Source organism: Malaclemys terrapin, chromosome 6 (genome assembly GCF_027887155.1).
Source record: "Malaclemys terrapin pileata isolate rMalTer1 chromosome 6, rMalTer1.hap1, whole genome shotgun sequence".
NCBI classification, from domain to species: domain Eukaryota; kingdom Metazoa; phylum Chordata; order Testudines; family Emydidae; genus Malaclemys; species Malaclemys terrapin.
Window position 1 is genome coordinate 77640273 of NC_071510.1, and position 27378 is coordinate 77667650.

The following is a 27378-nucleotide window of genomic DNA, read 5'->3' on the forward strand; positions in this document are numbered from 1 at the left end:
CCCATTTTGTATGTGTATAACTGATTGTTCCTTTGTAAGAAGAGTATTTTGCATTTGTCTTTATTGAATTTCATCCTCTCTACTTCAGACCGTTTCTCAAGATCATTTTGAATTTTAATCCTATCCTCCAAAGCACTTGCAACCCCTCCCAGCTTGGTGGTATCTGCAAACTTTAAGTGTACTCTCTATGCCATTATCTAAATCACTGATGAAGATCTTGAACAGAACCAAACCCAGAAGTGATCCCTGTGGGACCCTACTCAATATGCCCTTCCAGCTTGATTGTGAACCACTGATCATTATTCTCTGGGAACAGTTTTTCACCTAGATATGCACCCACATTATAGTAGCTCCATCTAAGTTGTATTTCTCTAGTTTATTAGGATCAGCTGCAGAACTTCTGGAGTGTTCCAAAGATGGTGACTTTATTATGGCATCTGCTCAGCTTCTCTCTTCCTGAGTTGGTGCAGGATCCCACATGCAAGGATGGGTAGAGAAATAACTGGACAGACCATGGCCATATAGAGGCAGCCTATTTGCATAAATGCAGACCATACTATAACATTTTTTAAAACCCACAACTTTAGTCCTCAACTCTTCATTATTAGTTATAAGAAAATTAACTTCAACATAAAGTCCCAATTAATGACCAGAGTAAATTTCTGTTGCAATACAGCATAGTATTTAATAATACAGAAATAAGTTGTTATACATTGTTTTGCTATATCTTCCTACATAGCAATTTAACATTTAAAAATAATCAAGTTAAAATATACATTTGAGGTGTGCTCTGCATTGGATTTAGTTGCCTCATCCTTTGGAATTGTTTCACATTTTGTTAATCAGAGCATTTTAATTAACACGGGAAAAATACAGCCATGCCCTAAATTACACAACCATTAGTATAGATAAATAGCTTTTCTGGATTTTATCTCTCTATTGTTACAGAGTTAGCACTGAGGTAAAGTGACAGTTTCAGCTGATGCTGAGATTTTAGGATCCAGTGCTTTCTATTCATTTTGAGTGAATTTAAGCAAAACAAAACAGTTTTTAAAAAATGAGACTAATTTTAAGTTGCTTAGGAACACAAAAATATTAGTGATACATTTGAAAATGTTGTACCTACCAACTATTGTTACAAATAACTCCTAGGATTACTGTAATGGAAAGATTAGAGTCGCAACATATTCATCCTCAAATATAGAATATTTATAAAATTCATTGTTTTCACCACCTTTACAGTTTACCATAGCATATTACTCTTCTATTATATGTACCTTTCTTTTACTGTCTGATTTTTTGGCTGTGTTGGGAAGTAAATTAAATAAAAACAATATTTCACATTTACATAACTAGTATTTTAACAAACATCGACTCTCAACAGTACTATGAGGTAGCAAGTAGTATTTTCCCCCCATTTAACAGCTGGGGAAACTGATGCAGAGATGTTAAGGGACTTGTCCAAGGCCACAGAGATGAGCCAAACCTAGATATCAGGATTTCCTGGTTTCCCACACCCTTGCTCAAACCTCAGCGACAAACCCTCTCTAAATGAAACTACTAATTAGCCCTAGACCTCACTTCCAGCAAAAAGTAATTCATAAAACATAATCTAATCTCATTTATTAAGTCTCCTTACACCCAGCAAGCCCTGATTTGAAAGATGCTCCCTATTGGTCAAAGTGCTGAATTATGAAAGTCTGTTGATTAGAACGCAAGAGCCTTTCAAAATTATCTCCTTACCTTGTTAGTCCACAGTAACAAAGTACTTTGAGGCTACTTTGTTCATGAAAGTGCTCACTGTTCAGTTATATTTCAATCCCCTGATTACAGAAATTATAATAAATTCCTTTAGAAAGTCAGCAGCTAAGTAGGAACAGCTTGTGTTCAGAAAGGACCAAATCCTGGTTCACTTAAGTCAATACAAGTTTTGCTACTGACTTCAGTATCCTCTGAAGTATGACTTCAAATCTGGAACAGGATTTGATTCCACTCATGCATAGAATGGAGAAGTGCAAATGCTTAGGCACAATTCAGTCAAAATGCATATTCTTTTCCAGTGCAGCAGAGGCAATACAAAGGCATATATAGTACTCCGTATCGGGGAGTTCTAGAGAACCTTGCAGTGATAAATATCTGTCTCCAAAGCATTTGGGAAGAACAGAATATGGCAGCGAGGTCTCCCATTTTTCAACCCCATTAAATAAATCAGAAAAGAAATGCCCTTTCATCTGAGGGTGAACTCAGCGCTCCAACTCCAAGTAGCCGCATCAAGAGTTGCAGGTGCTCAGCCCACCTACAACTAGGTCCAAATGATTTAGTGGATGTATTAGAAGGCCAGGGTACGACACAATCTAATACAAATAACTAATAGGTTGCTTCATCCATATTGTCGTCACTGCCAGCACCGAAGTCATCACCATCTTCAAAATATGAAGCAATGTAGTCGTTTTCCTAAATGAAAATACATTATAGATCAAAATACTTTAAGTTACTACTGATGTAGATGAGACAATTAAATGCACCATTATTAAACGAGGCACATTGCCTCATAATGCTAATCAGGAGAATACAGTATGATTTTGAAAGAAGAATATGCAGGGCTACATCCTCCTTTCCTAGTTTGATGAGAGAGGAAAAGACTTACATTTTGGGATGTTTAAAGTTTGTCTATATATGGACACACCCATGGTGCCTCTAACACTTTCTTTCCTGGAGGCGCTACAGTTACCTAAGGCAATGAGCCATTTGGGTCACACTCCAATGCAGCCTGAGATACAATCTGGAGGTTGTTTTATTATTTAAAAAAAAAAAAATCTTCTGTTTTCAGATGCCAACAGCCACCATAACATTGGGGAACTAAGACATATAGTTTGAAAGCATGTTACGAAAAACTGTCTTAGGTCTTTGTAAAAGTATCACTATAAACTTGCGGCACTTTATCAGTGATACAGATAAATAATGACATCCACAGTTAGTGACAGGACTCACTCCTAACTGCTGAAACAAGATTTTGCAATATTTTGGTGATACTAACATATTTAACAGAACCTATTAAAATCAATCACAGCACTGAGCAGCATAATGTGCAGCTTGTCCACATAATAGTGTCTCTCTCATACCAACTTTTCCTCTAATGCAGAACTGCTAACAACTTTGTTGGTACACTTGGTTTCAGTCATCATTCCTATCATCATATTTACTTCTAACAAATAGGGTCTGTTTTGTTAGAGCTGGAAAAGGAACCTGTACCTCTTCATGTTCCTCTTCATCATATTCTTCTTGTTCATTTGCTGCTTCTTCTTCTTCTTCACCACCCTCTTTGTCTTTTTCTTTCTCCTTTTCCTCATCAGATTTTTCTTCATCACCTTTCTTTTCCAACTCCTGTCACAAGTTAGAACATGTTAAGGAATCTAGCAACAACATATCCTCCATGCTATCAAAATGCAGAGTTTAGTTTTGTTGTAACTAATAATAAGGCAACTAACCAAACAATGGTGTAGAAATAACAGGCAATCGTGTTGCTTAACTAAGTGCCAGGATTTTCCTAGGGCTTATTAGACCAAATACTAGCCATTATGTTTTTAGCACATTTGGTGCAGTACTCCAGTGCTGAGTTCCCTTCCCCATTATCATAGGGTAAAGTGGTAATTATTTGTGCAAGCACACATGGTGCTTTATAAGACAAAACACCACATAACATCTGCTCCAATGTGCTTATGTACTAAATCAGACAAAGACACACATGGCAACTCTGCCTCTCAACCTCTTAATACCATTGTGCGCAACACATACTTCCAAAATTATGGTCAAAATTTCCTCCCAATTGCCCAGCTATTGTGTCCCCTCCACACTCCTTCTCTTCTCAACTCACCATATTGGTTTGTTTGCAACATTGGTAGGATGAGAGGGCACTGATAGACCTCTCCTTCCCTTTGGGGGAGGCACTTCAACCAAGTTCTCTTGTTGCCTCTTCAGAAAACCCTTTTGTTCAATTAAGCCACATCCCCTCCCAGTGAGAATGAACAGCCAGACATCTTGTTCAAAGGGTGAAAAAGCAGCAGTGTATAGAGGGGAATCACCACAGAGTTTGGTGACAAAGACAATCCTCTTCCCATCTCTTCAGACACCATACAGTCATGTGTCAGCAAGGCAAGGCCAGAGAAATGGCTAAAGTGTGAGATGTCCCACCCAATGTAGGATGATGTAACAGCTATTGAATTCTCTTCCTGCAGCTTTACTCCTTGGGGGAATTCTGTGTCACTGCACACGCACAGAATTTATGTCCCCCGCAGATTTCTTTGCTTCCCTGCGGGAAAAGTGACTTCTGATGAGGAAGCAAAGGGAAGCCAAAAGAGCAGTCACACACCTCTCCCCAGCAGTGCGGGCAGGTCAGTTCAGGCACCTGGAGCAGCCTGTAGAGACGTAAATCACCGCTGTGAGGGCAGCAGGGTCTGGCCAGTAATGCGTGTGAGAGAGTGGCACACTGTCCCTCGTGCTCGCTATTGCGGCATGCTCGGCGTGGCGTGTTTCTGAGGAGGTAGGCATGGGGCAGGCTCTTTCCACTCAGGCAGAGCGGAATGTAGCAGCCTGCCTGCTTAGTGAATTGTTGCCATTGTCCTGTGAATTCCCCCAGGAGTATAAAAGAGGTGTAAAAGTTTTAAGGCTCCTTTACATTGCCAGAGTGGTGTAAAGGACAATATGGCTTATAAATGCTTATGGTACTTCAGTGATTAGAACTGGTCTAAATTTTGAACTGAAAAAATTTCCTATCAAAATTTGCTCCATGAACTGTTTACTACTGACCTTTCTGGAGATGATCAGAAATCAATATAAATTGTGAGTTTGATTCCCCAGCTTCACTTGCCTATGATGTAACACTGAGCATATGGCTGCATATATTTGTTGACTAATAACTAGAAATAAAAGATCAAACCTAACTACATTACTATTAGGCAAGGGGCTTGGGGATTTCCTCCAATGCTCTCCACTCCCAATCTCCATCCACTGTAGTGTAGTTTAAATAAATTACCTAAATAATTGAAACCAGAGTGTTTTGACAAATAAAACATGCAGAATTTTAAAATATTGTGCACAGCATTTTTAATTTTTTGGTGCAGAGTTCCCTCAAGAGTAAGCCTGTATTGAACAACAGAGGCTATACAGAGAAACTGCATCTTTTGCATCAAGTAGGTCTTACCTCAATTTTTTTCAACACATCCACATTACTTTTGGGTATGGCAACTTTTGCCTTTTTCGTTTTTCCACCTGCTGAAGTAAAATAATAAGTTACCTAATGTACCTTCTTAATTCCTACATAGAAAATACACATTACTGACTGTTAGAGATTACAGCACTGTTAACATCTCTCATGGCAAATTAATGTAATGTCTGTGCTATATCCTTGATTTACAGTTGCAAATCCTTTACCCTGCACTGAATTGCAATAGCCCAATTTATGTAAATATTGCACTTTTCCATAATTAGGGCAGATCTGAAGCTCAACTTTGAATAGGCCTTTGTCCAAATTATGATATTAAGCTTCAGTCAAATAATTTTCAAACATATATTCAAAGCTGGTTAAGAACATACAGAAGAAAATATGTATGATTGTCATTTTCCATCATCTTAAATATATTAGAAACCCCCAAATATCATTTTAATTCTTGTTCAGCATACGTAGCTTCAAGATCATAGTAGGTGTTTGTAGCAGACTGGTAGTCCTCACCTTCAAACATCCTGCCATCTTAACAGCTGTTGATCCAGCTGAGAAAGGGCTAAGTAGCTTCTGCTGACTCCAGGTTGCTTATTACATGGATATAAGTGAAGTAGATGTCTCTCTTTAGGGAGAAATAACCTAGGGTGTGGGCTAAGCAATCTTGACATATAAATCCTAGGCCAAACCTGTAGAAAAGGCTTGAGATGACCTTTACTTTATTTCTTTCTTTGTTAATAAAACCAAACCCCACAAAGGAGTGAGCATTTAATTCTACGTAGATACGTGGACTTTGTTTTAAACCAGGCTATGGAAGGGTCTTGCCTACAGTATAACTGTAAAATAATGAATCCTAAGAGGCAGTTCCATTTTTGGAATGACAAAATGTAGACACCGAGTACTTTAGGTCCCAATTTTCAAAAATGTCAAGTCCCATGTGACTATCCAAAAATAATTAGCATGTCAATGGAAAAGCCAAGAATAGAACACAGATCTTTAGATCTCATGTCCTCTGCTTTATCCACTAGACAAGGATTTCTCAAATGGGGATATAGCATTAATTCCTCTTTACGTGATAACCTACAACAGCCAAACTGCAAAATTACAAAGATGGCAGTCATAGAGCTATAGTAGAAAAGGAGCAGAGATTTGCACTTGTAGTAGGGATTCAGCCTCTTTTTCTTGTAAGAAGAATGCAACATAACCTCCCTAGAATTACAAGACTTACTCTTCACTTATTGAACGATGAGGATAGGAAACTTATATAAAATGTTGGAGGCTGTGTAGTTTTTCAAGTACACTGGAACACAACCTGATCTTGTTTTATCTGGACTAGCTTTTGAGAAAAGACTAAAGATTGACAGAAAGATATAGATTCTGTTATGTAGGAAGCATTTGTTGTTGACAGTGTTGATGTTCACATGAATATTTTATCTAGATAGGGATACTGTGGCAACAAGGAAATATTATTTTTAGCATATCTCTAACAATCCAGCACAGTACATCTTTGATGCAAGTGGAGCTGCTATGTAATAATTTATGAACTGTATGTTTACATGATTATGAGGATGCTTGTTTCTGAATATACTGGTTTAGTTTTATAGAGGGCTATAAGGAAGGGCTTAAGATAAGCTACTTCTACAAAAACATTTGAGGGCTGTTAAAAAACAATGTCACTAACGAAAAGGCCTGGGAAGCCACAAGATCTAAAGGACTATAGCAGTTTAAAAAGAAACTCTCAGGAGACAGTTGTTGGTTTTTTGGGGGGAGGAAGGAGGGAGAGAAGGGGGAGAAGATTTGTTCAGGAGAACCTGGAGGACACATAGACACTCGTTGGGGGGCCTGAAGCAGTTAGGCCTGCCTAGGTCACCATCACAGGATGGCAGGGTTTTTGGCATGTAAAACTATTATCTTACAATCCTTTTTCTCTAAATGCTTTGTTCTTTCTGTTAAAATAAATAATACGTTGGTTCTAAGGTGACTGGTCACTACATACACCTGGTCAGTTTCTCTAAGGGCGGAACCAAAGATGACAAACACAGTTGCACCTGCTGAGTACGCATGGTTGAAACACATCATGCTGTAGCAAAGGGCAGGGTCTCAGAGGGGCAGAACTGCAGAATTCCACCCCTGGGAGATAAAAGCCTGAAGCCTAAAACATGACAGGGTGCTCTCAGAGACCAGAAAAGGAACAGAGGTGCAACTAGCCCTTTAATCATGGCAATGTCATTATCCAAAAGTAAAATCACTCCCAGCAACATATATAGTTAGAATGGGCGAAGCAAGTTGGGTTGGATTCCAAGATAGAAAAACTGACTTGCACTAAGAGGGGAAAAACAAACAACCCAAAACTACCACCCTCCTCTAAAAACATACACATTTGACTTGATTATAATGTGTTATCTAGTCAGTGGTTCTCAAACAGGAGTCTGTGAGTCATGTCTGGGGCCTTCACCCTCACTGATCAACTCCTTCCTCTCCCTCCTAGTGCCTCTTGCACACCACGGAACAGCTGTTCAGCGGCGTGCAGAAGGAGCTGGGAGGGGGAGCGGGGACTGGCGTGCTCGGGGGAGGGGCGAAAAGAGGCGTGGAAGAGGAGGGGTAGGGGTGGGGCCTTGGGAAAGCGGTGGAGTGGGGGCAGGGCCTGGTGCAGAGCAGGGGCTGAGCATCCCCAGGGAAAATTAGAAGCCAGCTTGTCGGTCTGCGAAAAAATTTAAATCAAAATGGGGGTCCTGCTAAAGTTTGAGAACCACTGATCTAGATTATATTGTTCTCGAATATGCCAAGATGATGTAACGTACTAATGTGTTAGTGGCCACCTTTCTACAAACCTCCGCAGTGTATGTTTTCTGAAAGGATTCTATATTAACTTGGGTGCGGTTTAAACTTTCTTTTTTTTTAAAGGAATCTGTATCTTTTTTATGCTTACATAAGTTAAACTGTTCAACTGATTTTGTTGTTGCTATTAAAGAGAAAAATGGTCACTTTTGGTGTGAGATCAAATGAATAAAAATATGTCTTAATAGGCAGTGACTTTGAGCCTATGTTTATGGTCATCATTTAATGTCACTCCAGCAAAGGAACAAATCAGCAGCTGATTTTCTTAGGATATGGGAGAGCTAATTACTGGCTCAAAGTTGAACAACAGCTATATACTGGTTATTCTTCTTTGACAATCTTGACAATAAGAATTTAATTTCCAGTAGAATGCTTGCACTCTACTTTTAGTACCATGCTTCTCAATGCGGCTCTTAAAAGGAACAAAGCTTCCAGATGAACCAGTCTCCATGGCTACTGCACATTCACGCTTCTGTGCTCTATTTTATCCTTGAACTGAAAGATGACACACTAAAGACTTGGACAAGAGGTAATGAAAGTAAATAATTATACATAACAGACATCTAGGTACCAGTCAAAGGGTTGCTTTATGTCAACAAAACAATAGTTCTCTAGAGAAAAACAGAATAATGGTCATGCTTACTGGGGAACACTGAAAAATAAATACATTTTATAGTGAAAATTAAACTCCTTTTTCTTTAAGAGCAACCAATACCAGCTCTAACTGCTGTTGAAGGATCTGATTCACAATTCTGTCAAAGAGAGCTGAAAATAAACAAAAAAGGAAAAATGGGGAAAACCAGAAGTTACATTAAATCACTTACAAAAACTAAAATAAACAGAAGAGCCAACCAAATCACAACCAGGAAAACAAATCATGGAATATGGGAAAACAGTGGTTAAAGAGGTTTGCAAATTTCTGAAAGCAACAGCAAAAGAATACAAGTATTTTTTAAATCACTCAGTGCTACCCCATCAGCATTCAAAGACATATTGGTATGAAAAGCAGGAAATACAGATACACCAGCTCCAATAAGTTCACTATTATTTTCTTAAAATATCAAAATTTAATTTTTGATAGTTCTGAAAGCATCCTATAAAACAATAAATAGACCAGTCAAATAATGTTTAAAAAAAAAATTACCAAAAAAAAAAAAAAAAACAACCCTAGTCAAATTGTTTCAGAAATGATTACCACTGATTTATTTTCAACCAGCTCTAACAATAGTCTCTCTCACACCTAATTGCTAGGTACTGTGAATGCTCCTTAAAACTACATCAGCTACCTTTTTTGGTCTTTTTCCTTGGCTTCATCTCTCTTGGGAGTCTTCTCCAATCTGCATAAGAAATAATTTTAATATATAGGAACTATTATTTATTTGTATTACATTAGTGCCCAAAGGACCCAAGGAGGGGTGGGGTCCTATTGTGCTTAGTGCAGTATTAATATAGACTCTGATACTGCAAACAGGCTAAAATTTTTGGTATGCAACTAGTCCCACTGAAGTCAACACACTACCTGTGTACTTGAAGTTTTGTATTGTAAAGATTTACAGAATCAGACCCATATAACAAAAAAGAGTTTCTTCCCCGAAGAAGCAACTGAAGTTCAGACATAAGTGAATCTAATAACCTTTAATTTACATGTAATAATTAGCAGTAGTGAAGCTATATAGATAAAGCTGAGCTGACCTTTCCATTCCAAATCCTAAATCTTCAGGTCACTGATACCACAAATTTTCATTGATTAAATTTCTCATGTTAATCCTCAGCTCAAGCTTGAATATTTTGAGGAAAATGTGATGTAAGTCTGAGACACTGAGTTGCAAATGAAGGATGAAAAAATCAGATTTATTTTTTCAGGCAGCTCAAACACAGGTTTATCAAGTTTGCAGTGGTAAAACATATGTCTATGACTCCATAAGGAATACACAATTTAAAAAGGTTGCAAGTGTCATTTGACTGGCATGGTTTTAAAATTGAGAAACTGAGTGTGACACATGACTATTCTTTGCAGTTCACTCTAATTGAATGACCTCAGTTTGCCACTGTGACTGGAGTCCCAGGGGAGCCTAGTCTGGCTTGGATACACATTACCACACCTTAATTGGGTTTTTGGATCAAAAAGTAATTTTGATATTGGAGAGTTTAAGGGTTAAAAATCAGTTACAATGAGTGAGCCAGGATCAGATGAAGATTTTGACAGAAAAACCTTTGAAGAATTGTGCTTACAGAGGGGGTTGGGAGCTGTGTTGATGTAGGAGAGGGAAGGGGGTAAAAGGCACCCCATTGCATATCTAAGCAAAAAACTTGCACCCACTGAACAACACTATGCTATGCTATGCAACTGTGTGGGCAGTAAGGCAACTCAGACCCTCTTTGTATAACAAGAAGTTTACCATGTTCAGTGATCATTTTCCCTTGGTGTGGTTACACAAAGCAACAGGAACCAATTCTAGGTTACTCCATTGGAGTTTGGCCTTGCAAGAGTTTGATATGGACATAATTCATATAAAAGGAAAGAGAATCTTGTGGCTGATGCCTTGTCAAGGTTGGGAGATCCTTGAGGTGTATCCAGGAGTTCTAATTAGCTCCCTTCCACATCAATCTTGCGTTGGGGGTGTGATGCATGACCAGAAAGCGTTAAGCATCCTGCAGGATAAATGACTCAAATTCAACCCGTAAAAACATATAGATAGATAATGTTTGTGTTTTTACATATATATTGGTAGAGAGATCAACAATGTAATCAAACAGTCCCTGTCTATGCTGTAATCTGTTAATTCAGAGATCAAAAGAACATCTTAACATTTAAATGAACTGTAAACATAGGATATCACTGTATTCATTTCTCTTTGAAACATATAGCAAATCATCTGTGAATGGTGGAAAAAACAGGCAATTGCCTTATGTTAATCTGTAATAATTACCAGTGATGCTTAGGAAATGGGTCCACTTCATAGTCCACGTGAGTTCCTATTGTTCACCAAAGGACTACACGCTGTCACAAGAAAGCCTGAAACTGTATAAAGATGTTTGGGTCCCAATCCTTTTTATCTCAGATCTGCTTGAGGCTTCATGCAGGGGAAGCCTGAGCCATAAGAACTGAGATCCCAGTCCTAACTGGACCACCCTGAATATAAACATTGGACTATGAACTATTTCTGAAAGAACTCTTTGCATCCAGAAAGCTCACCATCTCTGCTATGAATCTGAATCTCAAGATTGACTCGTGGTCTGTTTGTATACTGATCTTTTAACCAATGCTCTCCCTTTTCTTTTAAGATAAATTGTAGTTTAGTTAATAAGAATTGTTGCAAGCGTGTATTTGGGTAAGATCTGGAATATTCATTAACTTGGGAGGTAATGTGTCCGATCCTTTGGGATTGGTAGAACTTTTTTATGATGAATAAGATTTTCAGTAATCTTCATCATATTTGACTTTCGTGTCTGGGTGGAGGCCTAAGGCTGGATTACTTCAAGGGAACTGTGTTGTTGGGGCTTCTGGGTAACCAGTGAGGTATTACAGAAGCTGTTTTGTGCTGGCTTGATAAATCCAAGTATTGGAATATCCATCAGCTTTGGGGATTGCCTGCCCCATTCTTTGCAGTTCACCTTAATTGAGTGACCTCAGTTGGCTCCCCTGGGACTCTGGTCACACTGGGCATTTAAGAAAACCGCAGATTATTCAAGATCCACGCAGAATTTCACTGTTGTAATTTACATTATTACCTGGGGTCCATTCCATGGATTCTTTTCTCATCTGCAGGTACTTTTTACTATATTTTTCAATTCCTAGAGAACAAGAAAAACGTGCAGTTATTGAATTCTATTTCATTTACATGCTATTAACCAAGGCAATCCAAACACAGTATTATATGCTTCTCTTGACCCAAATATACACACACCCCTTCTTTTTATGCAGATGCACTTTCCATTGTGCAGATGATGAACATGTTTAACTGTACTACTATGAGCAGTTCCCTTGAAATCAATGGGACTACTAACATGCATAAAGACTTGACTACACTTAAACTTGTCTACACTTTTCAGCAGCACAACTGCGCCACGGTAGTGCATCAGTGAAGATGCTACCTACACTGATGGGAGGGTTCTCCCATCGGTATACGTAATCCACCTTCCCGAGAGACAGTAGCTAAGTCAGCGGGAGAATTCTCCCATCAACCTAGCGCTATCTACACTGGGGGTTAGGTCGGTTTAACAGGATCACTCAAGGGTGTGGATTTTTCACACCCCTGAATACTTACCTAATTTCCTTGTATAGACCAGGCCTCAGCGTAGATGAGGATTTAGTCAGTTAGACCTCGCCTGCATGGAAAAGTTTTACCATTCATACTGATCTAGTATACAGGTATGCTACGTTGGCAAAAGCTCTACTGTCAACACAGTTATACTAGCAAAAAAAATCCTTTTGCCAGTATAGCTTATTTTATTCAGGGAATTGGTATAAGCTATATCTAAATTATTCTTCCATTAAGAAGGTTTGCTGGTATATTTATACTATGAACCCTGTCTAGTGCAGACAAAGTCTTATTCTGGTATGTGGCTTTTTTCCGGGATGGCTTAATCCCTTTCCCAAGCAACATAAACTTAACTGAAAAAATGCACTCATATTGAAATAAGAGTGTCTACATGAAGAGTTATATCATTTTAAATCTACACCTTAGATTAAAATGAAAAACCTTCCCAGATAGACAAGCCATCCCTCAGTAAAAAACAACCTGGGACTGGAACTTCGGCATTCTTGACTGTTAGTCCTTCTTTAGTACTATAAACCATACTGCCTCCAAACAAAAAATAAATACCCATTCAATACAAAATTATTAATTTCTATTGCAGTAATGCCTAATGATCCCCAAAAGGGATGAGGCCCCCTGTATCCTAGGCACTGTACTAACAAACCACCCCAGAGAGCTCAGAGGCTAAGATTTACACAAGACATAGAGTAAATAATGAGATAAATTAGGATGTGGGAGGTGGAAAGGTAACAGTACATGCAACTCTAAATCAATTACAGATGCCCCCCGACTTATGCAATCATTCCGTTCCGGAAAGCCTTGCGTAACTAGAATTTTGCGAAAGTCGGAAACGTATACCCGTACGTTACGCAAAAATTTCCACAACTCGAAAATCCTATTTCTGGCTTATAACTTTTTCTGTAAGTGCGAATTTGCATAAATCGGGTCTTGCATAACCCGGGGAGTGTCTGTACATATATGACTCCCCATCATTTGGGCTTCCAGTCTGTTACCAGGGCAAATGCAAGCACAAGAGCTAAGAAATATAGTGGAACAAAAGCTCTTGTTTAAAATGATGGGGCTCAAGGGGTACCTAAAGTAATTGATGTTGGGTGGTATTTGTATGAACTGTCAATGTCAGGAGAGGAAAAACCAGTGGCTTTGATTTCAAGGTGAAGTTCATTATGGAAGAACATTATTGCAACTGCTAACATCAGGGTGGATTTGATTTAAATCACTAGTCAGGAAGACTCGATTTAATCATGGTTTTCTACATAAAAGTGCATTCTTGTTGGTTGTTATAACCTTAATACATATTTTTCACAACTCAGATAGATATAGGTTTCATTTTTAGGAGGTACACACTTTACATTTTTAAACAGCGATTTATTTTGAAAACTTTTCAGATTCGTTTTACAGCTATATCAGAAAATGAATGATTGTTTGGTTATTTCATTTATCAAAGAAACAGATATTTATGAAGTCATTGGGAGGTGAACTATCTCCAATTCAACAAGTTAATCGTTAATATTTGGAGGATTTTCTTGCCATGCTGTATTAGGAGGAGAACATCACCAGGCAGACATTTAAATTGTTTTATTTCACTAAAACAACATTAAGTATTCTGGATTTTTTTTTTCAACAGCAAACATATAATATTTGAACAACACAAGCATATGTCCCTTGCTTCTCACATTTATCTCCAGACTTCTTCTCCTTGTCCAGATCTATTCCGCCCCCAACAATTGTATATTCATTGAACTTTCTGAAACTTTTCACTTTTAGAGAGGGGTAAAGGATTGACTCTGTGTACACAATTTTGCAGAAGGACAACAGAGCTGAGATCTGTTATTTCTCACCTCTATATAGTATTTATTTATTTTAAAACATTTTTGCTGTTAACAAGCATGTTACCTCTGGAGACACAAATCCACAGTTTGAGAATTGCAAAACTAAGCAGCTGTGATGATATCTTCTAGACTGAGTCCCATTGGGTAGATAGAAAGATTAACCTAAATCTATACAGAATCCTGTGGAACCCCATAAGATTGGGTCCCTAATCCATGAACTATTGGAACTCATTTAGAAAACTTTTCTTCAACATTACGTGAATATATTGTCTCATACTACAGAATTAGAATGTATAATCCCTATTCCACGATGAGATATCTTTAGCTATAATGTATCTTAATTAAAACTATTTTTAGATAGGTTTTTTCCTCAAAAAGCACTTTATCAAAAAAATCAGATTTAAATTTAAATAATCTGATTTTTTTTATTTAAAAAAAAACAAAAAAACACCATTGATTTTTATCCACCCTGGCTAACATATGCAGTAAAATCTGTGTGCACCAATGACTGATCTTAACCAACCAAAGTTACTGGGCAAATCCAAACCCAGCAGCACAGCTGCTCTTATGCCACTGTAGCGTAGACACTTACTACAGTGATGGAAGGGTTTTTTCCATTAGTGTAGTAAATCCACCTCCGCAAGAGGTGGTAGGTAGGTTAATGGGGTTTGTGTTGGCTTAACTACTATTTTTCATACCCCTGAGCGACCTACTTAGGTTGACCTAAGTTTTAGCTGTAGACCAGGCCTTCATAGTTTGTAAAGGCACCCATCTTATGGCTAATTAAAATGTTTCAAAAGTTATCATTCATTTTAATATGCATGTACTAAATTCAGGAGAAAGCAGGATGGACAATATTTTTCAGCATGACTGATGGTAACGATAAGTTGCAGGCAAGAGAATACACTTGTGTTTAAGTGATATCTTCTCAGTTCAGGTGATGGATGTTACCCCAGTTCCCACACATCATTTCCCACCATATCCCAAATAAACAAGAATTAAAATTAAGCTCCCACAGGCTCAAATGTATATTAACATTACAAAAAATAAAAAAGTCATACTAAAAATATTATCCATGAGTGATATTGCCAAGATGCAATATCCTCTCCCATATCTTTCTTTTGCATCTTAAAGCATTTCATAAGAGCATTTGATCATTTTAATCCAAGAAAACAAAAAGGGAACAAAATACTCCTTTCACCAGTTAACTACTTAATGACTGTGTATTTGATAATCAGGGTCAGGTGTGCTGATGGGTCTAACTTCTGTAAGGAGAAACAGATTAGATCATCTGCTATTGCAGGATTCTTACAGCTTTGTCTGTAATATCTGGTGCTGGCCTCCATCAGACACAGGATACTAAACTAAATGGACCTTCGGTCTGATTAAGGAACACAGAAATTACCCACTCAAAGTCCCCAGCCAACACCATTTACCATACCTGGTAGTCAGGCTAGGCTCATAGGAAGATGGTGGAATTGACAAAAAAGATTGAATAATGAGAGCCTTCTGTGATTGCTAGATTTTTGATACTCCTGCAGTGAAGCTGGGAGGTACTTGGGTCCTTTGTTTTCCCCAATGCAATTTTCAAACAAAGACTTGGAAGCTTTGATTTAAACAACACTAATCAACAAACTACTGAAAAGATAAAACATATGTATTGGATGTCAAATACAATATGTCAGCCAACATTGAGGAAGACAACAAATATTTTCAAAATTAAATTGCAGTTTTATAAAGGATTAAAAAAAGGGGGACAGATACTATGGTCTAGCTGAAACAAGCATAGGGCTGGCAGTCAGGAATTCCTGATTTCTAATTCCACCTCCACCACTGATTCAAGCATTGGTAAATCTCTTCACCTCTCTCCTTCTCAGCTTTCCCATCTGTAATACTACTTATCATACCTACCTATCTTTCAGGGATGTTGTGAAGATTATAAAGGAACACTGACTAATTTGGGCTGTGATAGAGTAACCTTTAACTGATTATTTTTAATTTGTATATAATATTTGTAAATAATCTGGCTACAGTTTAAAGGGTCCTTATTAGAACCTGGGCTTTTAAAAATATATTTATATAGAGGATTCTGTGCTCCACTCTTAATGATTATAAGGGCATTTTCAGCAAGGAAGAAGTTGACTGACTAAACAGTATTGTGAAATACACAAACAAAACAAATTGAGAAGAACAGACTTCTCCCAAACACGTACACTGCTTTTTAGTTACAGCAAATGTAGGCATTGTTTGTACCTCTCCTAGGTGCAAAAGTTTCATCGCAAAATGTAATTTTCAAGTTGACATTGTCCCTTTCACTATTCAGTGTCAGTACTACAGCTTGAACATATAAAGTGCTAATTATTACATTTTTCATACACAAATACATTTTGCTGTTCTAAAAATTACATTTATGCAGAACAAACCTTGATTTTCATCTTCTTTTTGCATAAAATAGGGCATTTTTTTCATACTTGCTCTAAATTCTTGCTTTAAGGCCAACATATAATCCTCTTCCTCTCCCATTTTCAGAGGCACTGGCTTAAAATCCGTTGGCTGTGTAAATTATTAAGGTGCATTATTATGCTAATATCCGTTACATACAACAACACAAAAAGCCGCAGAAAAAATGCTGCTACTTTTGGAGGAGTGAAATTATGTATTATGTTAGTTTGCAAATATGTTGTATTGCATTCTGACAATATGTTCAGAACTTAATCTCTATTAGGAAAGGAAGAAAACAGGTATCTAAAGCATTTTCTTAACTATTAAAAAACATAAAAATCTAATTCAACTGACTTTAGATTAGTGAAGCAAGGTGCAAATCATCATCCATCCCACCCCACACCATCCTTCCAAATGCAGTGCCTCAGGCTGATTTAACCTACTCTGAACCCTGTACTGCTATCTTAAGTCAGAGAACAACTTCAGCAATACCTTTTCCCAAAATACAGTTGGATCTGTGCTAAACATGATTAATCTGAACAATGTGGACCGATTATTTTGGTTTTATAAAATCATGTTAGTTACCTCATGGACAGACTAATACAATGTAACAAATCTGTTGTCAAGAATAAAAAAGTCTCTTTCCACTGTGGCCTTGTCTACATTAGAGAACATGGGATCTGTACTCCTCTCACAGTGCAGCTGCACTGGTAATACCTGTAGTATAGTCAGGAACAGTAAGGCTGTAGTATAGACAAGACTCAGATTGTTTATACTATCATCAGACAACAGTGTAAAACACCTGAATCCTGCCTACATAGTCTCCGCTGTTGAGGTTTCTATTACTGGGAGCACATGGTTACATTAGGGTTACCATATCTAATAAATAAAAAAAAGGACCCTCCACAGGCCCTGGCCCCGCCCATTTCCCCCCCTAGCCTCCCCCAACTCTGCCCCTTCCCCGCCCTAACTCCGCCCCCTCCTCCCTCCCACTCCCAGCCACGGGGAAAGGGCTGCCCCAGCGCTACCGGCTTCACGGTTTGCCGGGCAGCCCCCAGACTCTGCGCCCCCGGCCGGCGCTTCCCCAGTGCAACTGGAGCCCGGGATGGGAAGCGCCCAGCGGGAGGCGCAGGGTCTGGAGGCTGCCCGGCAAACCGTGAAGCCGGTAGCGCTCGGGCTTTGGGCAGCCCCTATGCCTCCGCACCCTGCGCCCCGAGCCGGGCACTTCCCCTCCCGGGCTCCGAAGAGTCGGGGAGGAGCAGAGCCGCCGCGGCTGGAGGCTCTGCTCCTCTTCGGCTCTGTTTAAGAGCCGGGCTGCCCGACCGCTACCGGCTTCGGGCAGCCCCCGTGCCTCCGGACCCTGCGCCGCCGGAGCCTGGGAGGGGAAGTGCCCGGCCGGCGGTTGGGGTCCGGAGGCAAGAGGGCTGCCTGAAGCCCATAGCGCTCGGGCTCGGGCAGCCCGGCTCTTAAACAGAGCCGAAGAGTCGGGGAGGAGCAGAGCCGCCATTTTCCTGGACATGTTCGGCTTTTTGGCGATTCCCCCCGGATGGGGGTTTGACTGCCGAAAAGCCGGACGTGTCCGGGAAAAAGAGCACGTATGGTAACCCTAGGTTACATGGACTAGTTACTTTCAAAACTGATTGATAGTGTTTAGGATTTTTCCACACATTTAACCTCACTACCTGAATATGAAAATGAAGTACATTACACAGACATGCAACAAGCTCTTAAAATTAAGCTTCTGTACTTACAGGAAACGGTGGAGGGGGCTTGAATGCTACTTCAGGTAGCGTTTCACCTTTGGCAAAGCCAATAGCCTCGACGTTGAAAGTAAATGCAGCACGTCCTCTTCCTTTCCCTGACCCAGCCATTTGGAGTTACTAAAAATATTACACCCTTTATTAGATTCTAGTTGTATCACAAAAAATAAAGCCAAAATTAAGATGGAAAAAAGTCAAGGACTAAGAAAAGGTATTTTTTAAATTGCAAGACTCATACCAATTGTGATCTCCAGCTTGGAAAAAAAATACTTCTGTCTAGAAATCAAACTGGACTCAAGACTCCATTTTTCGTTTTTAATCAAAACTGTGAGGCTGTTTTAAAACTGAGAACTTAAAAAAGATAAGAACACGTGTCAGCCAGCCCCGCCCCCGGCTACGCTGCCGCAGCCCGCAGTGGGTCGGGGCGCCGCGCAGGCTCCTCCTGGGGGGCGGTGGCCTCGCAGTGCGGGGCTGTGTGCGGCCCGGCATGTCGGCGCTGGAGTGGTTCGCGCACAAGCCCCTGGGCGGCGGCATCTACTGGATCCAGGAGCGGTTCTACGAGTCCGGCAACCGAGCCAACATCTGGCTGGTGCGGGGCTCGGAGCGCGACGTGGTGATAGACACCGGCCTGGGGCTGCGCAGCCTGCCCGACTACCTCCACTCGGCAGGGCTGCTGGGGCCGGGCGCCGGGCCCGGGGAGGCGGAGGCGGCGGGCGGGGGCAGGAGGCCGCTGCTGGCCGTGGCCACCCATGTACACTTCGATCACGCGGGCGGGCTGCACCAGTTCGACGAGGTGGCGGTGCACAGCGCCGAGGCGGGCGCGCTGCTCCGCGGGGACAACTACGAGACTGTCACCTGGCTGTCGGATAGCGAGGTGGTGCGGCCGCCTAGCCCCGGCTGGAGCGCCCGGCAGTTCCGAGTGCAGCCCGTGCAGCCCACCCACATCCTACAGGAGGGTAAGGGCCAGGCGGGCAGCCCCGCTCCGCCGGGGGGCGGGATGTGTGTGAGGGAGAAGAGTGGGGTCTTCATGCGGCGGGGAGGGCGAGCGGGGCAGAGACGGCTCCATAGGGCACGTGAGCTGGCGTCTTTATAGGGGTGTGTGTAAGGCGGGTGGGATGGGCTGAGTTGTGTCTGTTGGGCATGTTTGCGTGCGTGTGCTTGCACACACGAAGAGGTTGAGCTGGACGCTTGTGTAGGTTACCAGCACCTACGTATCTGTCTGTGTGTAAGTAAAGTGGGGCTAAGAGGGTGAGTTGTGCATCTCTGTAAGGCAACAGGATGTAGGTGCATCAGTGTGTGTTGTATCTGTATAGTACATTTCTACACTGATACCCAGCATGTGTATGCCTGGAGAGATGGGCTCAGGAGGTTCACCTGCATGTGCGTGCCTTACTGTGTGTGTTTCGGGGGTATAAGAAAGTATATCTGTGTGAGACTGTGTGTCTGTACTACTGTATGTGGGAGGTGTGCATATGCTGTGTTTGCGTCTTTAATACACATCCATGTGTGCACATCTGTTGTTTACCTGCGTCCAGGGCTGGCTCCAGGCACCAGCCCTCCAAGCATGTGCTTGGGGCGGCACCTGGAGGGGGGCGGCGCTCACCCGGGGAGAGCGGGGCCGCGGCTGGGCTCGCCGCCCTCCCCCCGGCGCTCTGGCTGGCTGGGGAGAGCGGGGCCGCGGCTGGGCGCGCCGCCCTCCTCCCGCCGCTCCCCTGCGGGGGGCGGAGGGAGGCTTTTTTGCCTGGGACAGCAAAACAGCCAGAGCAGGGGGCCGGCCCTGCCTGCGTCAGTTCACCTGTGTTTAGTGCTACTAGATTAAACATCAGCTTATATACAGTGCTTCATGTTTATATGTATCTAAATATATACTTAACGTTTATAGTGTTAGTATATTGTACGGCACTCGAATATAAAACATTTTTTTAATATAAAGGGCATCAGTGGATATGATATGTTGTATCTGTGGTGTTTTCATATATGTTTGTACTACATATAGTAATCAGTCAATTTATATGAAGTGAATCATATATAATGCATCAGGATGTATGTTTATGGTGCATGTCTATATAGTGCCTGTGAATCAGTGTACCTCAGTTTCAGCTAAAGGGCTTGATTCTCTGCAGCCTTGGCTTTGTCAGTCTTCTACACCTGTGCAAAGGTGTAAAATGCTAATAGCAATATGAGTCTGAGAGAATTCTGATTTTGGTATTGTTTTACACCCCCTTTTCACATGAATGACTGCACAGGGTGCAGGGTAGTGGAGAATCAGGTCTGTGGTTTACTAAAGGAAATTATTTTTATCAGCTGAATAAGGCAAAAAATATTCTTCCACGTCTGTTACAATTCTGACTTTCCTGCATACCTCTGGGGAACAGAGGAAAAAAATTATAATGCTCCTCTTTGATTTAACCAGATCCGATGGGGAGCAAGCTGCTGATAACACTGCCAGGAATGGTGTCACCTCTCAGTTTTGGCTCTTCTGTTACAGGAAGTCTTTTCACTGAGGGTGAATAGAATCTGGATCTAAGGCGAGAATTGTCTATCAGTCACCAATAATTTGGAGATGATGTGATGATGCATGCTTCCATCATGTACAGCAGGGGTAGTCAAGGCAGCCCCGGGGGACAAAACTGGATTGTCAGATGCTTTTGAACAGATTGCAAAATCTTTTCATTTACTACTTATTTTCATTACTGGTTTTGTATTATTTTCTCTGGAGTCTGGACCTTGACTATACCTTGACCAAGAAATTTGGACCTTGACAAGAAATAATTGATTACCCTAATGTACAGTTTCATGATGGAAGTAATAATTCAACATTATCTGTTAATATGAAAATTTCATGGTGAATTTTCTTTCAGAATTTCTTTTGACCTGTGTTAGCTTTTGTATTTGGAGTTCGGTTTGTTAGTTGGATGGGCATTGGAACTGACTTACAGATAACAAAAGTGGGGAAGATCTGAGATTCCGAAGCCTCAACTCCCCCTCAATTATTTTATACTGAGGGCTGGTCCACACTAAGCCCCCAGTTCGAACTAAGATACGCACCTTCAGCTACATGAATAACGTAGCTGAAGTCGAAATATCTTAGTTCGAACTTAAAGGTACTTACCGTGGGTCCACATGCTGCAGGCAGGCTCCCCCGTCGACTCCGCCTACTCCTCTCGTGGAGCAGGATTACCGGCATCGACGGCGAGCACTTCCGGGATTGATTTATCGCGTCTAGACAAGACGTGATAAATTGATCCCAGAAGATCGATTGCTTGCCGCCGAACCAGCGGGTAAGTATAGACGTACCCTGAGAAATCTCCCTCTATTGCATTAACAACATGATTAATAGGTATACCTATATCTTCCCCCCCATTGATCTCAGAGCAAAGGAAGCGAATTTAGCTTTATTCCTTTCTCAGCGGCAAAGAAAACTGATAGAGAATATACAGTGAAAAATAAGGTTTCAAATCTGTGATAAACTATATCACAGATGATTGTCAGTTAGGACTATTCTCCTGATGAGGCTTGTTTGGGCTGCGACCTTCATTTTGAAAGAAAATGGAATCTAACCAGATGAAAAGAAAGGAGCTGGTAAATATCTGAAACCGGGGAGGCTTTTGAGTTGCATACTTCAGCCTACTGATAAGAGAGCTAGTTATAAAACAAATGTGTATATGAAAATAATTAAAATTGGGGATTGATTTCTCCTTATTGTAAGCAATAGTTTAAAATTTTGAAAGTGTTAAAATTGTAATAAATTATGTTTAGTTGGATTGTTGTGCTGCCCCGTCCACTTTAGCAATAAAAACCCTTTATTTTTGGAAAGTGGCGAGTGGTACAAGGTTGGGGAAGTCAACTTTTAGCTGTGTAATCACCTGTTGACTACACTGTCTAGCCTTTTCTTATTCTATACCTATTTATAATCCCACTTAGTATAAATTATTCAGTTTCAACTGTTTTTCCTTATCTTGTCTGAAATTGTTGTTAAAATGTGAACACTTCTCTTCTCCCTCTATTTGAATGATTTTAGTTTTAATATTAATAGATACCATTCTCTTTTTAAGAAACCAATTCCATGGTATTTGGATTATTTGAACTCCTTGGTCCTAGAACTGTTTGTGATAACCTCCATGCTGATTCTGTGCCTTATGAAGAGTTGTGTTGTTTGTTGATGTACAAGAGCTGGATTGCAGATTTAAAAGAAACAAAACATCAGAAGCTCTCTGCAAAGTTTATTACACTCTATACAGATACGAGAGTATAGTGAGGCAAATTAAGGGTCTTACCAGTTCAGAGTCTCAGGGCAGGTCTACACTTAAAACATTGCAGCAGTTGGAAACCTTAACTCTGATTTTTCTGAAACAGCATCAATTTAGCCATTTTACGTGTATGTAGTACTTTGCATTGATGTTTGTATGTGTAAAATAGCACTGTTGTTGTTGGATAACAAATGTATACCATAATATACAAGGTAAGCAACAAGGCAGAGTTAACATTGTTAGACACTTTAGCTCTGAATTTTGTGACCTATGTAATTTATCAGCCCTAACAATTAATTGAGGTTATTTTTTTCCATGCATCCGAAGAAGTGGGCTGTAGCCCACGAAAGCTTATGCTCAGATAAATTTGTTAGTACTCCTGTTCTTTTTGCGGATACAGACTAACACGGCTGCTACTCTGAAATTAGTCATATGTAATCTCTCAGACTACTAATGCCACTTTAATTTGTTCATCCTGTCTAAAATTTCACTGATTTTTAGCCTAAATAGTCTTTGTTTTATCCTTGCATTTTTTTGTTGCTACCCTCCTGGTGTACTTAATTTTCTTCAAGCCACTCTGATGATTGCGCCTTAATTCGGCAAGTGCTTTCCTCCTCTTTGAATTCGGGCTGTTACATGCTGTCCATTTCTTTAGCCTCTTCTTTAAATTTTCTTTCTAGTATGATGTTATTTTGGGTCTGGGAAGCCCATTGGAGCACTTTACAGCTCCAACTTCCTCATTGCCACGATCATCTGGTTCACCACTTTGGCTATTCTGTATCTTCTATATAAAATTATCAGTGTTCATGCTATTAAACTATTATCTAGGCCTTCCATACGTATCCTCAAAAGGGAGTTTGGCTAACACCAATAGTCCCCCGAATAACTTGAAACTAACTAACTGGGTAGCAAATTTTCACGTAGAGACAATACTATTTCCCTATGCTATGCACCGGGTAGTCAAATCTGCATTGAGTTTTAATGTTGTGATATTGGTGAGATCTCAAACCTTTGGCCTGGCATAGCAGCAGTGATAAGTAGGGCCCTACCAAATTCATGGCCATGGAAATCTAGTCTACCCCAGGAAATCTGGTTATTGTAAGGGTGTCACGGTATTGCCACCCTTACTTCTGTGCTGCCTTCAGAGATGAATTGCCAGAGCGTGGCGACTACTGGCCCAGGAACTGGGTTTTGTTCCAGTTCAAGCCACCAAACAAAAATAACTGTTCGATTACTGGTTTGAGCCAGTTCAAATAAAATTTTAGTTTCAGTGGAAATAAATTTTAAAAAGAGTTCAAACTTAAAATGGAAACTCTTTTGAATTTTGACCATTTATTTATTTTTTAACTTTAACTTTACATGCATTTTCCTAGTGGTTTTGCGTTGTCAACTAAGCAGTTTTTTTTTTAAATCAACAATTTGTTTGAGAGAACTAAAATAATATCTTCTAATATTTGCCCATCCATATTGGATCTTTTCAGTGAAAGGATAAGTTGGGCAACTGGAGGGGGAGCTGCTGCAATGTTGGGGATGGGTGGGAGGAGGCCTGGCTAAGGGGGAGAAGGGTTGGGTAGCCATTAACTCTCTTCAAGTACAAGGAAAAAGGTATTGTTAACTTCTGGGACCAGGGATCATTCCACATCTTCTCTCCCCAGTGGGAAGTCTCAGAGATGGACCTTCTATCATTCTTTGGATCCACTGCTTCCACATGTGTTGTGCAAGCAGTTCCTAAGCGTCTCATCTTCCTTCCCACTCTTGTAGGCCTCATTTTGGTCTTGTTATACTGAGGCATGCCTTCAGGTATGCCTATTTGTTACTTTATAAAACAAGACAAGATAAGATCACAGTAGTTTTTTAATATTAAGCCTAAAAAAAATATGAAACCTTTATTTTAACCAGAAACCCAAATAATTATTTTAAAGTTCAAGTTCAGTAGGTAGGACAAATTCATGGTTCAGGTTTGGTTCTAGTTCAGGTAAAAATACTGGTATGAACTGGTTCGTCGGTTCCCATTCGATTCCCTGGCTAGGACTAGATGTTCTGTAATTTCTCCTTAGTCTTTGGATTACCTCGTGCATGATGGCGTGTTAAATATCCTTCTTATTTTAAATTAGCTTCACCACAGTCATTATGTAGGTCCTGTATCATGCTTGCCATCCTTTAGGTTGTGGAAGATGATGGAATTTCCTTTAGCATTAGTTAATATCACTCTTTAATCAGCAGCTTTTACGGAGGTATTTGTTGAAGTAAGTCCTGGCTATGAGAGCAGGGACAGACTAGGCTTTGAAGCTGTAAATCTTACTTTTAACCACTTCTTTTAAATTAACTAGAGATTTAAAAAAAAAAAAAAAAAAGAATAGAAAATCAATGTTCAAATGCTGAATTAGCTATATTGTCTGACCTGTTCTACATCATCAACCTGAGCTTCTGCTGAAACTATCAATGCAATGGCTATTAGTGATAGTGAAACAGATCTTAAAAATTTGTTTTGAATATGAACTAAAATATGACTACTCCAACTTTCCTTTAATTTCGTATATCTTAGTCAATACTGGTATTCTCAAAAGTAGTATATTTGGGAGCCAATTTTGCTTCCATTGTAATCATGTACATTGTTCTGTCACTGCAGATCTCAAAATAACTGTGTTGGAGTCCAGAGAGATAGCTAAATAACAATAAATTTTGAAAGACCATAAAATCCTCGGTATTAAAAATGCAGGAGAAACCGAAGTTGGGAAATCAGTAGATTTTTAGAATGTATGTTTCTTTCTGCCCAAATTTCTTCATAGTTCAGATCACCTGATTAAAAATTAAGTCCCATTCCACATTTTCTTTCCAATGTTTGGTCTTTTTAGAGCAGGGGTCGGCAACATTCGGCACGCGGCTCGCCAGGGTAAGCACCCTGGCGGGCCGGGCCAGTTTTATTTGCCTGTTGATGCGGTAGGTTCGGCCGATCGCGGCCCCCACTGGCCACGGTTTGCTGTCCCGGGCCAATGGGGGCGGCGAGAAGCCGCGGCCAGCACATCGCTCACCCGCGCCACTTCTCGCTGCCCCCATTGGCCCGGGACGGCGAACCGCGGCCAGTGGGGGCCGCGATCGGCCGAACCTGCCGCGTCAGCAGGTAAATAAAACTGGCCCGGCCCGCCAGGGTGCTTACCCTGGCGAGCCGCGTGCCGAACGTTGCCGACCTCTGTTTTAGAAGATATATAATTTGCTTACTGCATAGATCTCTGTATACACTTTGGTTTTGGCTTACAATGCATAATAAATGCATATATTTTCCCTTAATATATTTAAATCTGTAGGGGACGTAATCAACCTTGGTGACCGACAACTGACTGTCATGCATATGCCTGGTCATTCAAGAGGAAGTATTTGCTTACACGACAGAGATCAGAAGATATTGTTCAGCGGAGATGTTGTTTATGATGGATCGATGATTGACTGGCTTCCCTACAGCAAGATAAGTGATTATGTCACAAGTTGTGAGCGTCTTATAGAATTAGTGGACAGAGGTCTTGTGGAGAAGGTGCTTCCAGGGCATTTTAACACCTTTGGAGCTGAAAGGCTATATCGTTTAGCTTCCAACTACATTTCAAAAGCTGGAGTTTGTCACAAAGTTTCTACCTGTGCCATGAGGTCCATTGCAAGTTTAGCTCTTCGTGTGACAAATTCTAGAGTCACCTCTTAGTGTCGGTTGTTTTTGTCAATATCAAACCAAACTATTGTAAAACCAAATGGCTTGTGAGCTAGTGTTGATAGAAAGCAAACAAAAGCAGTGTGTGTTATTAAAGAAAAAGCAGACTGATAATGAATGAGTCATAAAGATTCTTATTTTTGCTTGCTTTTTTATTTTATAAAATTAACTTCAGCTATAGCTATGCAAAAGCTACTATCTATCTTTTCTTTCTGTTTTTCAAGGCATGTTTGCACATGATTTATGAATGCCATTAGACTGCAGTTTGAAATATATTGTTTTATTTTTGATATTATTCTGATGGATATGTATGATATGCCAAAATGAAAAGTTTGACATTTATGCCTGAAACTGTTTTTATGTGATGTTAGGTTAAAGGCTCAATTTGTGTTTAAAGTGTATTTTTAAAATGGCTGAAATGTAATTTAGCTGTTAGTGCTATATTTGAAAAGATAGCTGTAACATTCCATTGTCCTATTATAAATACTGAATTCAACGTCCAGTACATTGTTTATTACTTTTAAGTGAATGTAACTTGAACTGTTTACTATTTGTTTATAAACTATTTCAGTACATATTGTTGCTTTTTGAAGAAGTAAAGTGCATTACTTTTGAGTCTGTTGTTCCTAAAACAGATTAAATGCATCCATGAAAATTGCTAAGACATATAATCATTTCTTCATTAAAATTGAAGTGTTATTTTAAATGATGTTAAACAAGTTAGTTTATATGTGCATAATTATTTAACAATTTAAATGGACACTGTCTGATTATTTTTATATATATTTTACCTTCCTAACAAGTTTGACAGTTTTGTTTTCAAATTTTGTTTTTCCAGTTTAGCAAATTTATTGTATCCACGATGTTTAAGTGGAGTTTTAAAAATTAACCTACTACTTTGTTTGCAGTTGACTTTATACGAAGAGATGGTTTTATGTGGTCATACCAAACTATATTTTGGGCTCTATTCAGAAGAAAATATCTATGGCCTTTCTGACCTAACAAATTTTGGGAGAAAGAATGGTCTGCTATGGAAACTACTCACAAATGAATAAGCATTCTTGCCC

The 27378-nt window shown here is 40.0% G+C and overlaps 2 protein-coding genes across 2 annotated transcripts in view; one reads left to right on the plus strand and one right to left on the minus strand.

Annotated features, from left to right (window-relative positions):
• Positions 1-722: 722 nt before the first annotated feature.
• The window catches only part of POLR3G (RNA polymerase III subunit G), a 45298-nt gene continuing 18642 nt past the window's right edge, over positions 723-27378 (minus strand). Inside the window, exons 2-8 of the mRNA XM_054031341.1 lie at positions 18356-18484; positions 16586-16715; positions 11786-11848; positions 9340-9390; positions 5201-5271; positions 3253-3384; positions 723-2454 (exon numbers count right to left, since the gene is read on the minus strand). Of these exons, the coding sequence (XP_053887316.1) occupies positions 2368-2454; positions 3253-3384; positions 5201-5271; positions 9340-9390; positions 11786-11848; positions 16586-16715; positions 18356-18475 (654 nt within the window). The 5' untranslated portion in view covers positions 18476-18484 and the 3' untranslated portion in view covers positions 723-2367. The remainder of the gene's footprint in view (positions 2455-3252; positions 3385-5200; positions 5272-9339; positions 9391-11785; positions 11849-16585; positions 16716-18355; positions 18485-27378) is intronic.
• On the plus strand, positions 18802-26969 carry MBLAC2 (metallo-beta-lactamase domain containing 2). Its single transcript, XM_054031339.1, has 2 exons — positions 18802-19320; positions 25920-26969. The coding sequence occupies exons 1-2, from the start codon at positions 18852-18854 to the stop codon at positions 26303-26305; spliced, it is 855 nt and encodes a 284-aa protein (XP_053887314.1). The 5' UTR covers positions 18802-18851; the 3' UTR covers positions 26306-26969.